Below are 15,130 nucleotides of genomic sequence, written 5' to 3'. Positions count from 1 at the left end.
TTCATAAAGCTTCCCTTGGCATAGCAAATGTGTTTGGTATTAATGGTATTCAGATTCCAATTCTGCTGCCATAATGCTGGACAGGACAAGGGGTTAAAAAAAAAAAAAATCCTTTCCTCACTGAATTTCTCACTGAATCGCCCATAAAGTACCACAAAGATCCTTTTCAGGCCCTCCAGTAGGCTAACGCTGCCTCTGGAGTGTGAATACCAACAGAAAACTTTATCACCAACAACAGCTTGGAAACAGGCACAAAACAGGTCGATATGACAGCCACTGCTGTGCCAATGCTTTGCTGCTTTGTACAGTTTGACTGCATGGAGATCGTTACAGATTTGTCTGACTGGAACCCATTCATGGTGAGCATTAAATCTGCAGAAAGCAAACAGACACCTGTATGCATGTGTTATTTACATGCTAAAAACATACCATGAGTTAGAAAGGCTGTCAACACCACGGCTGAGAATTTCTGCCGGAACCTAAAAACATACACAAGCATATGAGTGTGTGTCTGTGTGTGAGTGTATGTTCATGTATGTGAGCTCACCCAAGTGTAAGACTGGGCTTCTGGAGACAGATCTGACACCATATTAGCACTTTTGAAGTAAATGATCTTCTCAGCAGCAGCATTCAGCTTCCCATTCATGTCGAAACCTATGTGCCTGGACAAAGTAGCAAAGATGTGAATTCATATTAGTCTATTCTCAAGTGCATTTGCACCTCTTACATCAAATAGGACAGAATCCCTTAACAGTGTGACAAATACTCCTGAGGTGATGTGGGCTTCTCTGTTGGGGTGTAATTTGTTCCAGTTCTACAGACACCCCCATCATTATGAAAATGACCAGCCATCACGTGAACAGGATGGGTCTGCAGGTCTCTGAACGTATGATGGCTTTTCAGATCAAACTACTTCAGCTTCTATCTGTATAGCACTTTAAACAAGACGCAGTAGAGTATTAATCCAGAGTGGGTTTATTACAGCTATCAAAGGGGCTGTGGTAGATAGCCACATAATGAAGATATGATCATTTTATGGTTTACACATGTGTAGATAACATCCTGAAACATGGCCGTCCCCTCACAGTATGCTGGGCCTTTCTGCGTGGAATTTGCATCTTCTCTAAGTGGTTGGTTAACTTAAATGTTTCTTCTTCTAATTGACAAAATTTCATTGTTAGAAGGTTGAAATGAAATCAGTTCTGCTAAGCACAGAGGAAATGCACTGTTCCACAGGACTGTGGCTCATGGGTAACCTGGCCCTAGTGCTGAAACCTGGGATCATGGCTGCTTATTGGCCGGTGAAAATGGAACCCTCGCTGCATTCCCCTTAATATGTGGAGTCCACGGACAGGAGAAATTACACAGGGTACACAACAACCCTAACCCAATAGCTTCACCAGTACATGGTGGCACAACACAGGAGAGCCACCTCCAAGGTCCAGACTCAGCAGCGCACCTCCATCTTAAAGCGGGGGGGGGGGGGGGGGCGGCACGTCTTGACTCCCAGGGCGCTTGGCAAGGGGCACTGGGGCCAAGGACAGTGATGTCATCATTAGCTGTATTCCCACTGTAGGAACCTTTGGCAGTTCTAATAACCTTTTAAGGAACGGGGCCGTTTTTTCCCGCATTCGCACATACAGGAACTCGGGACCATCACCCTCAGTTCCTGGAACCATTTTAGCTCCTCCTCCTCAGCTGGGTCTGTTCTGGGTTCTATAGGAACACATCTGACGGAGATGTTTAGTAGCTCCGCCCCTTGATGGTCGGTAACTCCGCCCCTTGGTGGTCAGTAGCTCTGCCCCTTGATGGTCGGTAAATCCGCCCCTTGGTGGTCAGTAGCTCTGCCCCTTGTCATGTTGTCAGGCTGAAATGTTTCCTCATACGACACGGACACAACCTTGGCGTGTTTAAAGGGGAACTCCGGGGCATTTGAAGCGCATTTCCATTGCTAGAGGTTGTCAAATACTGACGGTAGGACACAGACTGGTGCAAATCTGCGCTCCCTGTGAAGCGATTGCGCTGTTTGCGCAGCCTGTCATGCTAACCAAATACGTGGTGGCTAAGGGGCAAGAGCTAACCCTTCCACGTAAAACAACAACTTGCACACTGCAGAAACGTCACACCACTTTATAAACCATCCGACAATAAAGTCACAAGCCTTACCATCAAAACCATATGCATGGTTCTCACATTACTGGCATGGGGACGTTACCAAACAACTTTATAAACAGCATGTCACTTACCTCTTGTCGGTATGCTCGCGTATGTGAAAGCCCAAAAGAGTCAATGGACGATAATATCATATACAAAACAATTATCTTCTCTAGAAAAACTGCGTTCAAGTATTTAAAACATTACAACAATACATGCCCAGTAATATTGTTGTAATGTTTTAAATACTTGAACGCAGTTTTTCTAGAGAAGATAATTGTTTTGTATATGTGATTATCGTCCATTGACTCTTTTGGGCTTTCACATACGCGAGCATACAAACAACCGGTAAGTGACATGCTGTTTATAAAGTTGTTTTGTAACGTCCCCATGCCAGTAATGTGAGAACCATGCATATGGTTTTGATGGTAAGGCTTGTGACTTTATTGTCGGATGGTTTATAAAGTGGTGTGACGTTTCTGCAGTGTGCAAGTTGTTGTTTTACGTGGAAGGGTTAGCTCTTGCCCCTTAGCCACCACGTATTTGGTTAGCATGACAGGCTGCGCAAACAGCGCAATCTCCACACAGGGAGCGCCGATTTGCACCAGTCTGTGTCCTACTGTCAGTATTTGACAACCTCTAGCAATGGAAATGCGCTTCAAATGCCCCGGAGTTCCCCTTTAATAAGTTAAACCTCCACGTGGTCTCCTTTGTCTGCGGCGCTCTGCTCTCCTTCCTTCATGAAACCAAGAAGTATGGCCTGCGCTCCATCCTTCGTCTCCTGACTCTCTCTGTGAGCTCTTCCAGCCTCCATGTTAGACGCCTGATGTGATCGTCCATGATTAATATCACCATCATGCAGACCATGAACACGGTGGCCTCCCCGCTCTCCATGTTAGCTTCTTAGTGGTGTTTTTTTCTTCTCTCCTTACTTTTACCGGGTTTTGTTTTGTTTTGTTGTTGAATGTGGCGCTAAAGTAACACGTCGCTGTCGCAGACGGCTGCGCCGCATCAGTCTCGAACTGGTCCTGACTCATGTGGGAATGCAGACTGAAACGGTCCCCCTGGGGAAGGACAGTTATCAGAACGGAATTCCAGGAGGACCGTTCTTAGAACTGCTCTGTCTGAAAGCGGCTATTGTTAAACTGGAAAGGTGGGCTCAGGTATCCCCTCCCAGCACCTACAGAGCAGCACGGTCTCTCCTCCCCAGGCACTTTCACCATCATTCACACCTTGGACCCTGTGACCAAAACAAGATCTCTCAAACAGGTAAGCACCTTGCAGGTGAGAACGACCCCACAGTGGCCCCACAGTGGCCCCACAGTGACCCCACAGTGACCCCACAGTGACCCCACAGTGGCCCCACAGTGACCCCACAGTGACCCCACAGTGGTCAGGTGGTTCAGTGACACACGTGACTGTAAGGACCCGCCATGTGTGAACAACCCTGATATGACTTTTAGCTGATCCTGCCCACCATCTAGTTTAGAACTGAAGAAGCCTTTCAGATGAGAGGTGAGATGTCCTCCAGCTCTGAGGGTCACCAGAAAAGAGCTTCTCTGATTTTGGAACTATTAACAAATGAACTGGCAGCCTTTGTGAGCGACTCAGGAGGTTTGGTTCGTTAGGACAATGAGTAGCTGGAATCACAGCAGTGTGAAGGAAAAGTATGATCATATTTCTCTCATTTAGATGAACCAGCAGTCTGTTGTTGTGTTGATCATTTTGAAAATAAAGACTTTATCCATTAAAGAGACATAACATTCTACATCCAGAGGCTGGCATCATAGACCACAGTTGTGCTGGTAGTCATGAGCATGGAGACACCAGCCAAACTGGGTCAGTGGGGGGGCTCGCTGCATGGCAGGAAAAACTCAACATGACATTACATTTTCGCCATGATCATAAACTCAAACAACTTAGAAACACGGCATCGAACCAGCCACCATGACAAGCTGGCCGGTGCATGAGGCTCCTCCTCACCGATGAGGGCTCTCCTTAGGACCGTCCCTGAGCCGTCCCTGAGCCGCTGGCGCTGCTAGCATCTCTGACTGACCACAACGGTAAGCTAGCTAGCTGCGGCTCCAGGGCTGTCTTTGTCTCTGCGGGCAGCCGCAGCAGCCGTGTCAGCTCCCAGCCCTAACCCCTCCCTGCTGTGGGATACCCCCCTCCCTGCTGTGGGACCACTCCCCCCCCCCCCCCCCCCCCCCCCTCCCGTCACCCAGCTGCCGACAGCTGCGGAGACGAGCAGAAGCGGTACTAACCTTGAGGAGGAGATGGAGGGACCTCACTGCCTCCACCCAGGCTGAAAAAGATTAAAACGTAGTGTAGGCTCCCGCTGCTTCTGCGCTTTCTTCCTAATTTTCAGCGCGGAGGTGGTGTTCGGGGCCCACCGGCACGGCTGCACCTCGTCTCCCCCCACTGGAGCCTCAACGCGCAGCTTCAGCTGCCGAAAGGCGCCCTGCATCCGCGGACAGCCACACCGCCATCACGCACCTCCCTTCCCTTTGTGTGCTTTCAGCAGCTCGCTTTCTGATGGAGGACTAACGCTGAAACTGGTGTAGCTCGGACAATCCTCAGCCAGCGGGTCCTCAGCCACACGCTCCTCCGGGGTAGGTGGGAGGAGGACGGACTGCTGCCCTCTAACGCCGCGCTCAGAGCACCAACAGAGGGTCGCTGTTAGGGACCGTCAATGTATTACTGCTGTTCACTGCCTTTGTGCCGACACATTAGGGAAAATTATACGTTAAAATATCAGCACTTTTTCTTATGGGGCACACCTAGTTAAATATGAAAAATTGTAAATTGTATTATTAAATTAAATTAATTATTTCATTATAAACACCTGTTACATTGACTCTTATGCTTCTTCTACTCAGAGAATATATTATTTTGGGGGGGTGGGGGTCAATATTTTGCTCAACAGCTCTACATCACGTGACCAGACCCTGCCCACATAGACTTACAAGATGTTATTGCTTGTTATAACAGAACATATTGCTGTGACAGTGAGAACTCACTTGCTGTACCCACCACGCCCTGACTTGTATAGTTTTCCTCATGTGCTCCAGTTGTGGTCAGCTGAAAATGGGCACTGATTATGAGGCAGTAGATTTTTTTTCCAAGTGGACTTGTGAGTCAGAGCACTCTCAGTTTAGAATCAGAGAGGCTTTCTGATGGCTGAGTTGAGCTACCAGCAGCTCAGAGCAGAGCCACTTAGAAGAGCAGAACCCAGTCTGGTACCTGGCCCAATGCAAAATATATCATTCACTCAACTGCGCTGACATTTTGGTGGAGATAAATTTGCTCCTCTCATGTATCAAAAGTGGTAGCTTAGCTCCCTGAGAAAAAGAAAAGGATTTTTTTCACCTGTACAGAGTCTGAAAAGAAGGAAGTTAGCAGGAAGTTTAGTGGGCCATAAAAAAGCCAAACTGAGGTATAAAAACAAGGTGGAGGAGTAACTGGTCAGCTTGGTAGGGGATCGAGAACATGGCCGCTGTGAACACTGCTTCTGTTGGCAGAAGCCTGCGGGTGACAGGTCACAATCCGGCATCCCTCACCAATGATCTCAACTCCTTCCTCCCCAGTTTGAGACAGACAACACACTGTCTCAGTGCTCTCATCTTCTCCCTCAAGCCCACAGGATCAGAATATGCTTTCAGCACAGAGGATGTGGTGAGAGCCCTCAAAAAGACAAGATGAGCTGGGTGTGCTGAGGTGCTGTGCAGAGCAGCTGGGGGGCTTGTTCCAGTGTCTGTTTTAAAGATGAATCGACAGCAGCACAGTTCTCCAGCGGTGGAAGCACTCCACTGTGATCCCCATCCTGAAAAAGGACTTGATTAAGGCTCTTAATAACTCCAGGCGTGTGGCTCCCACGCTTGTTATGAAGGCCACGGAGAGGGTCATACAGGATAACACTGTCAATAGAGATGCACCGATCAATCGGCTGCCGATTTAAAAAGAAAAAAGACGGTTTTATATCCAATCGGCCCAAATCGGTGACCGGCCGGTCACTGTCGTAATTTCCGGTTTTCGGAAAACTGACCCACATAGCAGCTCAACGCGCCCAGAGAAAAACAGCTAAAAACTAGCAAGACTCAAGAAGACAACATGTCACTGATTTGGACTTATTACAAACGACCCAAAACACGCCGTTTGTAATGCTTGCAAGTCAAAAGTAAGCCGCAGAGCATCAACGCCTAAGACATTTGGAACAACAAACTTAATACGCCACTTGGAAAAGAAGCACCTAGCTTTGTTTAGCAAATATAAGGAGGACACTGCGGCTAAGAGCAGGGATGCAGCAACCACAACAACCCTCCACCGTGGCTGTTGTGTTCCACATCAACACTGAAAAGTCCACCGCCACCACGAGGAAAATAATGGAGTTCATGGCACTGGACGACCAGCCGTTTAGCGTAGTACAGGATAAAGGCTTCGTAGATCTGATGAAACACCTGAGTCCACGGTACAAATTACCAAGCAGGCGGTACTTTTCTGACACAGAGTTGTTTGAGAGCGTTTCAAGCCATATACACAAACTGCTGGACGCCACGGTCAGTTTCACAACGGACATTTGGACTTCCAACGTAAGCTTAATGTCAATGTTGAGCCTGACTGCTCAGTGGCTTGATGATGAATTTGAGCTACATCAAGTCCTTCTACACTGTGAGGAACGCCCCGGGTCCCACACCGCCGACAATCTAAGAGCCAAATTTGAAAAAATGCTGGCGGAGTGGAAAATCGACAAGAAGAGGGTTCATGTCGTGTTGCGTGACAACGCTCGGAATATGAACAAAGCACTGGATGATGGCAACCTCCGCAGTCTCCCGTGTATGGCACATACACTACAGTTAGCGGTGAGTGAGGGACTGCAGTCTCAACGCACTATCACTGACGCTGTGGCAACAGGCAGGAGAATAGTCACGCACTTCAAACACTCATCGTTAGCCTATTCAAAACTCCACGCTATCCAGGAGGAGCTGGGTCAACCCACGAAGCGCTTGCAACAGGATGTCCCCACGAGGTGGAACAGCACATTTTATATGTTGCAGTCGCTGTTGGAACAGAAACGTGCCCTGGGCTTATACGCAACAGAACACCAGCTCCCGACCGTACTCACCACATATCAGTGGGGGTTAATTGAGAATGTGTTGAAGCATCCTTGAACCTTTTGAGGAGCTCACTAAGACAATTAGCTCCTCGTCAGCCACCGCCGCAGTTGTCATCCCTGAAATCACTGCACTGAAGCGCCTTTTGGGGAGAGCAGCAAACACAGACCGTGGTGTGGGCACTGCCAAAGCCACGCTGTTGGAAGCAGTCCAGAGAAGGTTTAAAGACATCGAGAAGAATCCACTGTATGCTGTGGCCACTGCTATGGATCCCAGGCAAGTTATAACTTACTGCTAATATTGTTAATTAGCCTACTGCTATTCTTAAATGAATAAGCATTTGCTACTAAGCTATAGGTGAATGTGTTTGCATGGGTATATCAAAACATAAAATTAATTCAAACAAAAAAAGGTACTTTTTGTTGGCCTTTTAGTGCCTGCTTGTGTATGTTCAGAGTGCACAACATTTATGTATTGCCTGGATAATGTGGCTATATATTAAAAATAAAATTCCTTTTGTCTGTTGATACAGATACAAAACCTGCTACTTCTCAGCAGAAGTAAAGGATGAAGTGAAAAGGGTGCTTCTGAACATGCTGGACACAGTGGACACCAGTGCCAGCAAGCCCCCACCTGATCAGCCTTCTGAGGAACCTACAGCCTAAAGGGCAAGTCATCTGCTTTGGGTGCACGCTGAGATACTGAAGGAGAGTGCTAGCAATGAGGAAGAGCGACTGCTGGGCAGCCCTTCATCTGTGCAGTTACATCGTTACCTGTCCGAGTTGCCCATCAAGAGATCTGAAGATGAAACTGTAAATGATGTACTGAAATACTGGCACGAAAACAAAACATATTACCCTGCACTTGCCCCGCTTGCCCAAGCCTACCTCTCTGCCCCATGTACAAGCGTCGATAGCGAGCGCTGTTTAGCTTGGCTAGTAATGTCATAGATGAGAAAAGAAACAGGCTTTCTGGTAAGAAGGCAGAGATGCTTCTGTTTGTGAAGAAAAACCTACCATTGATGGTTAAGTGATTGCATTGGGAGTGGGACGGAGTACTTTGTTCACAACCTAAAGCTTCCTGTTTGTATTAATTTTTTTTTATCCCATATTATGATGCACTTTTTTATTTAGAGATGTCAAGAGAGGTCAAAGCCCTGAAATGTGGTGCAATTTACTTTGAGAACCAGTTTTCATTTTCAAGTACATATAGTGCACTTTATCTTTTGTTTGTATTAATATTTTAGTTTTATCCTATATTACAGTATATGCTGCACTTTTTATTTTGAAATATTAAAAGAGGTGGTGCAATTTACTTTGAGCACCAGCTTTAATTTTCAAGTACAAAGATTTCATTGCACTTTATTTTTTTAGATGGACTTAAAGTTTTCTTTTGTCTTATAACTGCTGCTTGTGTTGAGGTGTTGTTGAAAACCTCAAATCGGGGTACGAGTACCCCTAGGGGTAGTCAATAAATTACATTGTACTAGACAACTGCTGGGACATTTTTGAATGTTGTTGTTTGAATGCAAGTTAGTTATTGACCTGTAAACTGGACTGAATGTTATGGTCAGTGTTGAACATAAATCTGCTCAGGAGGCACTGTTGAAACTGTCACTCTATTTCTTATTTGTGATGTTTTATTCTTGAAAAGGGGGGTAATGATAGCATATAACCTACTACTAGTTGTGGTTTTAATTGCAGTTATATAAGCAAAATGTTGTCTGGGAGAAGGATACTTGTATTAAATTTGGGAAAGGGTACTCAAGCCAAACAAATATAGTGTCTATTCTATGATTATAATTATTTATTACATAGAAAATCGGTGTCGGAAAAAACGGTTTTGGTAGGTCAGACCTTCTTAAAAACCGGAAATCGGTATCGGCCAAGAATTTTGCAATCGGTGCATCTCTAACTGTCAAGGTGACCGGCCCACTGATGGACCCTCTCCATTTCGCGTACACTCAGTACCAAAGCATTATGGAACTCCCCAACACCACAGACTCCTATTTGCAGACTTCCCGTCTGCATTCAACACTACGCTACCACACCTCCTGGCAGAGAAACTCTCCACCCGCTTCCACTTGGATGGCCGCTAACTCTGCGGATCATAGACTTTCTGACCAACAGGACACAGAGAGTGCTGGTCAACAACACCTTCTCCTACGTCTTTTCACCTCTGCTGTTCATCCTCCACACGATGACCGCAGGGCCACCCTCCTCACATCACCACAGCTCAGTGCCTCCCTGAAGCTCACCGCAGAGCAAACCAAAGATATGGCGGTGACCTGCAAGCAGAGGGGGCTGGCTGCTGGAGCTGTCAGCATTTTCCCCAGGCAGACCGTAGAAATGGTGGAAGAGTAGAAATACCTGGGCACAATTTTTGACAGCACCCTAAAGTTTGTCTCCAACACTGAGGACATTCTAAGGAAATGTCAGCAGCAGCTGTCTCCTTGAGACAAAACCAACAGCTTTGTGGTCAACAAGAACTCACTGAGGATCTTATATTAATCCTTCATTGAAAGTGTGCTCATCTTTTTCATTACCAGACGCTTTTATGATATCAGCCTGCAGCACAGGACCTGTCTGCCAAGCAGTTGAAAGAAAAATCAACAGACTTCCTGTTAGAGCATTTCCATTCTTGTGTAAACAGCAAACTGTGAGGACAGCGAGCAGGATCTTATGGGACCCCTCCCACGCCAGCTCCACTGCCCGGGCTGCAGGACACACAGGAGAGCAACCTTTGTTCCCAGGGCTGTTCAGCTCACAGACTTCTCCACCATGCTACCTCTCTGCACTGGACCCCCTCCTCCCAACCTGTACATGACCCCTACCCAGCCCGTACAGGACCCCCTGCCACACATACACTGGCACTTTCAGGCCGCCTGTCTGCACATTTGCTGTCATCTAATTATTTCATGATTCCACCCCATTTGGTAACTAACCAAACACTAACGCCACTACTGCTCTCTTATATTTTGATATCACCTCAATTTTTGAACCATGCAAATACTGTTTGTTTTTTTAAATTCAGTGTTTTCTTCTTATACCTTTATACATCTGCCAAGGTGCTGATGCATATAATGCACAATGTGCATATTGTATGTGAAGTGTATCACTGCTCTATGTGCCTTAAATATCTCCTCTGGGATAAAGTTCTTTGAATAAAGTGAAGTGAAGCGAATCGAATTGAATACAACACTGCTAACTGTTCACTCTCAATGCCATAAGTCAGCACAAGATCAAGGGTGTGATTAAGGCAGTGAGTCGGGCTGTGAACACTCTGAGAAAATCCAATAGAGTCTAATATAGAATTAAATTAGAAGTTCATATTTAGACTGTCATTTTCAACATCTACATGAATATTAAAGTCTAACCATTAACCCATGCTCCTTATTTGAACAAGGGTAATTCTCCTTGGATATATGGCAGTGAATGAATGGAATCGTTGACACAAAGCGTGTCATACCCCGGTATGATAGGTGGCGCTGTACCCATTTCAACTGTTGCTAATAGAGCCACTTCCTGTTGACCTCTTCACCACCACCAACAACAACAAACTCAGGCATTGGAGAAAGCTGGAGAACGCAGAGCCAGATGAAGCTACGTCCCTCTACATTTGCTCTGTGATGAGCTGCTTGTTGCACAAACTCGATCCCCAACGGAGCATTCTCCATCGCGTTGTTTCTTTCTTTCTGACGGCGACAACAACAGGAATATCGTCTCCTTTGACTTCTGGGTCACGACCCCGGGAAAACATCTGGAGCATGCGCAGAACGCAAAGTCTAATTCACCACGTGCTTCTGCGTCTACAAGCACGAGTAACCCGATCCAATCCAATTTCTTGTCAGATTAGAATAGAATAGAAAAATACTTTATTTATCCCCCAGTGGGGGAAATTCAAATTAGTCAAGTAGCTCAAAAAAATTATTGATATTTACAATGATTGTATATTAACAACAACAATAATAATACCAATTCTAATAAAAATACTACTACTGACTAATAATAATAATAATAATAATAATAATAATAATAAATGACTAAATAATTTTTTTTTTTTTTTTTAAATCAATCAATCAATTTGAGAAGAACTCAGCAGTCCCTGTTATAAAGCCTTCTGGCTGTGGGGACAAAGGACCTCCTGAAGCTCTCAGTCCTGCAGCCTCTCACTGCAGCTGCTCCTCTGTCCTGCAGGATGCTGTGGAGAGGATGTTTATTGTTCTCCAAAACAGAATCTAACTTCCTCCTCATCCGTTGCTCCACCACAGCACTGAGAGGGTCCAGCCTTCTGCCTACAACAGAACCAGCCTTTTTCACCAGTTTGTCCAGGCGCCTACAGTTTGTGTCTGTAGTGCAACTCCCCCAGCAGACAGCAGCATAGAACAGTGCACTCTCAATGATAGTGTGATAAAACATGCACATCATATCACTGCAGACATTGAAGGACCTGAGCCATCTCAGGAAGAAGAGACGGCTCTGGCCCCTCCTGTACACTGCTTCTGTGTTGGCAGACCACTCCAGTTTATTATCCAGCACCACCCCCAGGTATTTGCAGGTCTGAACAGTCTCTATCTCCCCTCCATCAATGCAGACTGACTGGTATGGGGTTTTAGATCTCCTGAAGTCCACCATCAGCTCTTTGGTCTTGGTGGTGTTCAGGAGCAAACAGTTCTTTTTGCTCCAGTCAGTAAAGGCCTCCACAAGGTCCCTGTACTCCTTCTCCCGTCCACCATGCACACATGCCACAACAGCCGTATCATCAGAATACTTCTGAATGTGGCAGGACTCTGAGTACCTGAAGTCTGATGTGTACAGGGTGAAAAGAAAAGGAGCCAAAACAGTACCCTGTGGAGCCCCAGTACTGCATTCCAGTGTTCCAGAAACACATTTCCCCATCCTGACATACTGTGGTCTGGCAGACAGATCTATAATACATGATGTCAGGGAGGGGGCCACACCCATACCGAGCAGCTTGTCTTTCAGTATGGGAGGCCGTATGGTGTTGAAGGCACTGGAGATGTCAAAGAACATGACTCTCACATATGAACCAGGCACATCCAGATAAGCATATGCCCGATGCAACATGTACAGAATCGCGTCTTCCACTCCTATGTGTTTCTGGTAGGCAAACTGGAGGGGGTCAAGAGCCTCAGCAACCTGCAATCTGATGCGACCAACAAGAAGTCTCTCCAAGGTCTTCATGATATGAGATGTCAGAGCCACCGGTCTGTAGTCATTCAGCTCCACCGGTTGCCCTAATTTGCGCACTGGTATGAGACAAGAAGTTTTCCACAGCACCGGGACTTTTTCCATCTGAATGCTCATATTGAAGAGCCTCTGAAGAGGGACTGCTAGTTGACCAGCACAGTCCCTCAGAAGCCTTGGACAGACTCCATCTGGGCCTGAAGCCCTCCCTGACTTAAGTCTCCTGAGCTCAGCTCCAACCTCCTCTATAGTTAGACACAGAGGTTGTAGCGGAGGGATGGCGACAGGAGTGATGTTGCTATCAATCATAGAGATGGGGGTGGGGGTGCAGCTGGACAGAGGGGGCTAGTGGTGGGAGTTGCTGCAGAGGTGGAGGTGCAGCTGGGCTCAGGAGATCTGGCGGTGGAAGCTGCTGCAGAGGGAGAGGTGCAGTCAGGCGGAGGAGGAGGCTTGGCGATGCAGGTTGCCATTGAGGTGGAAGCACAGCAGGGCAGTGGAAGCAGTATAGAGGAAGCAGCTGTAGTGGTGGGGGTGGAGGGAGCAGCAGCAGATGAGGGAAAAGCCACACTGTCAAACCTGTTGTAATAATGGTTGAAAGTATTGGCTCTGTCCACATCACCTTCTACAGACTGAGAGTTCTTCAGTCTGTATCCGGTGATGGTCCTCATGCCCCTCCACACCTCCTTGGTGTTATTGTTCTCCAGCTGTCTCTCCACCTTTTTCTTGTACTCCACCTTAGCTCGACGTAATGTCTTTTTAAGCTCCTGTTGTACACTCCTCCGCCTTTCTCTATCCCCATTCTGGAACGCCCTCTTTTTCTGGTTCAGGAGGTCTTTGATGTCACTGGTGATCCATGGTTTGTTATTTGGATAGCACCTTACAGTCCTGACTGGAATCACAGTGTCCCTACAGAAGTTAATGTAGTCTGTGATGGTGCTGACCCTCCTGTCCATGTCAATGTCCATTTCATCTTCCTCCAGCAGTACAGCCCAGTCTGTGACATCAAAGTAGAATAAATATTGCAAATAATGCCTTTTTCACTTCAAAATAATGAACTTTTCTCCAAAATGATACAGTGAATGAGCTTGATACTGAGTGAGTGAACAGTCAGGATGGCCCTGAGTTCAAGTGTATCAACCTTTGTCAGAAATTATGGATCAAAAGGATTTTACAGTTGAGTAAAATATTTGCACGCTCCGTATCATGGATGTCCTGCATTTGCCATAAATTCTGTAATACGGGCGCACTTTAAATCAGGGAAAGACGATCGTCTGCTCACTTGACCGCAGTCCTATGTGGGACCAACAAAAACACTTCAGAACACTCAAAACGGTCTCCAAACTCCCCAGATTCCAGTCTGATAAATCAAGTGGGAAGCAAAGCCAATCATAAAAACCTCATCCCACAACACATGGGGGTTAAAGGGTCTTCTAGTACCATGCACCGGGGGACACCCTCATGTGTTTTCTGTCCATGTTCTGTTCGCTCAGAGCTCTTCATCCACTTACCAAAACTCACTTTGTGTTGTGGTTCTATGTTCATTCAATCCTTCACTTACAGAAGAAATGAGAGAAGACATTTTTGTGATACTTCACCTTGTTCACTGTGCCACTAAATGTAAAAGGGTTATGGGAGTTGATGTTTCAGCCAGACACTTATTCAACTCACTTTTTTATTACACAGCATGAAACCAATCAAATTTCATTTTTTAAAATTTGATTTAACCTTTATTCAACCAGGAACAGCTTAATTGAGATTATACATCTATTTTTCAACACGTCCTGGCCAAGACAGACATATCAACACACATACAAACTGACTCCAATCCGAAAATCAGGCAGAACATCTGCAAACAAATGAATCGGCCTCCGAGTCACCCAGCATTTTTTTAAAAGCCTCCAATGGGACCATGTCATGAAGTCTTTTTGTCTGTAGCCTGTGCTGCTGGGCACACTGAGAGCTAGACTGACCTTATTCAGCTCCCCTGATGTTGATCTAGCATGTTAATCCACTCCTGTTTAAGCATATCTCATTATCTCAGTCTATTATGGTAACTGATTACAATAAATCCCTGTATCTCTGTAAAAATGATGTGTTGGTAATTCCTCAGTCCAGTGACTCACATGCTGCTCACTCAGTAATTGCCACTCACATACAGTTTATGTGAAGCTGTCAGGAGATCTGGGATGACTTGGAGAGAATTCTAATGAAAAGGATACTCTTATTTAGCTCGCTTTCAGGCTGTAATTTGACCGTTTCCACTGATGAGGACAAGTACAGACAGAGGCTGGCCGGCCATCTTCATCCTGTACTATTCTATTCAAACATGATGAGGCAGCTCTGTGTGCTAAGGTCGACTTCAGCCAACACTCAGTCTGCAGTCAGCTGTGCTGATGTGTTGGAATCTATACTGTGACTTACTTGTTAAATACAATGCAGTGACCCCTGGGTCTACACCCTGCTGGTAGATGAAGCATCACAGATGGATCTGAGGCAGAGGATGGAGGGCACAAAGTGGAAGTGGACACAGAAGCACAGGGATCGAGGGATGTTTTCTGTCTGAAATTTCTCTGCTGGAATTAAGTCCTACCTGAAAAATTGCTTCAGTATCCTTCCATCCATCCATTTTCTATACCCGCTTAATCCGTCGGTCGGGTC

At 46.2% G+C, this 15,130-nt stretch overlaps 1 protein-coding gene across 9 annotated transcripts in view; it reads right to left on the bottom strand.

Annotated features, from left to right (window-relative positions):
• The window catches only part of plekha6 (pleckstrin homology domain containing, family A member 6), a 117,030-nt gene that overhangs the window by 99,864 nt on the left and 2,036 nt on the right, over positions 1-15,130 (bottom strand). For 3 of the 9 annotated variants that reach the window (XM_075461922.1, XM_075461923.1, XM_075461925.1), the window contains exons 1-2: positions 4,419-4,817; positions 548-662 (exon numbers count right to left, since the gene is read on the bottom strand). The exons of 1 other annotated variant lie outside the window; for it this stretch is intronic. In XM_075461922.1, the coding sequence (XP_075318037.1) occupies positions 548-646 (99 nt within the window). In that variant the 5' untranslated portion in view covers positions 647-662; positions 4,419-4,817. Of the gene's footprint in view, positions 1-547; positions 663-4,418; positions 4,820-15,130 lie in introns of those variants that run through there. 5 more of the 9 variants (XM_075461924.1, XM_075461926.1, XM_075461929.1 and 2 more) reach the window with 3 other exon arrangements.

Source organism: Odontesthes bonariensis, chromosome 3 (assembly GCF_027942865.1).
Source record: "Odontesthes bonariensis isolate fOdoBon6 chromosome 3, fOdoBon6.hap1, whole genome shotgun sequence".
Lineage (NCBI taxonomy): Eukaryota > Metazoa > Chordata > Actinopteri > Atheriniformes > Atherinopsidae > Odontesthes > Odontesthes bonariensis.
This window is presented reverse-complemented; position numbering and strand designations above follow the sequence as displayed.